At 62.7% G+C, this 1,291-nt stretch overlaps 1 protein-coding gene across 1 annotated transcript in view; it reads right to left on the bottom strand.

Moving 5' to 3' along the window:
- TMOD4 (tropomodulin 4) overlaps positions 1 to 1,291 on the bottom strand; it is a 5,525-nt gene that overhangs the window by 1,851 nt on the left and 2,383 nt on the right. The window contains exons 2-3 of the mRNA XM_017741575.1: positions 1,097 to 1,288; positions 41 to 130 (exon numbers count right to left, since the gene is read on the bottom strand). Coding sequence (XP_017597064.1) covers positions 41 to 130; positions 1,097 to 1,288 — 282 coding nt within the window. The remainder of the gene's footprint in view (positions 1 to 40; positions 131 to 1,096; positions 1,289 to 1,291) is intronic.

Below are 1,291 nucleotides of genomic sequence, written 5' to 3'. Positions count from 1 at the left end.
CCCCCGGCGCTGTCCCCGGCCGTGGCCCTGGGTCACTCACTGTGGATGCCCTCGGTGTTGCAGATGTTCCCGCTGCAGATGGCATCGTAGTACTGCTTGTTGCTCATCAGCGTGTACATGCCCAGGATGGCTGCGGGGACATGGGGGACATCAGGGGACACAGGAGCCCGCTGTCCCCTCGGGGAGGTGGCTCTGAGAGCCGAAGGTGGGGTTGGAGCTGCTTTAACTGAGGGGACACAGAGGGTGAGGGGGGACCGAGTGTGACACTGAGGGACAACGTGTGTGACACTGGGGTGTGTGCCAGGGATGTGTGTGACACTGGGGTGTGTGACAGTGACACTCGGGTGTGTGACAGTGACACACGACAGGTTTTTTTTTATCTGTGTGACAATGGGGTGTGTGACAGTGACACTGGGGTGTGTGACAGTGACACATGACGGGTGTGCCAGGGATGTGTGTGACACTGGGGTGTGTGCCAGTGACACTGGGGTGTGTGACAGTGACACTCGGGTGTGTGACAGTGACACAGGACAGGTGTGCCACGCTGGCCTCGTGCTCGGTGTCCCGTCCCCGTGTGACGCTGTGGGACGTTGTGTGACACAGGGGTGTCCCCAGGCCAGCGTTACCCTCGGCCGAGGCCCTTCCTGGTGCCGATCCCGGCCCTGCGGGGATCCCGACCTGCACAGAGTCTGGCCTCGTTCCCATTGTTCCAACTCCATCCCGTGGAAATCCCATCCCAATCCCATCCCATTCCCATCCTCATCCTATTCCCATTTCCCTGGGCACCCACCAGCAACGTCGCCCATCTCATCCCCATCCCCTTCCCAGCCCTGTTCCTCGGCACCCACCAGCGATGTCACACATCCCATTCCCATCCCATTCCCATCCCATTCCCATCCCATTCCCATTCCCAATCCCATTCCCATCCCATCCCATTCCCGACCCCATTCCTGGTCCCCCGGCACCCACCAGCGATGTCGCACATCCCATTCCCATCCCATTCCCAATCCCATCCCATTCCCCCAACCCCATCCCCTTCCCATCCCCATCCCCATCCCCATCCCATTCCCGACCCCATTCCCGGTCCCATTCCCACCAGCGATGTCGCACATCTCGGCGTCGGTGGCGTTGGCCAGGGCCTCCTCCAGCTCCGGCTCCAGCGTCACCTGCTCCTCCTGCGGCAGCTCCGGCGCCGGGCCCTTGGGGACAAACGGCTTTCCTGGGGACACGGGGATGGGGTCACAGCGGGCACGGTGGCACCAGGAGAGGCTCGCGCTGCCTGGGGACACTG

The sequence above is a fragment of the Corvus brachyrhynchos genome, unplaced genomic scaffold, assembly GCF_000691975.1.
Source record: "Corvus brachyrhynchos isolate BGI_N302 unplaced genomic scaffold, ASM69197v1 scaffold758, whole genome shotgun sequence".
Taxonomy (NCBI): domain Eukaryota; kingdom Metazoa; phylum Chordata; class Aves; order Passeriformes; family Corvidae; genus Corvus; species Corvus brachyrhynchos.
This window is presented reverse-complemented; position numbering and strand designations above follow the sequence as displayed.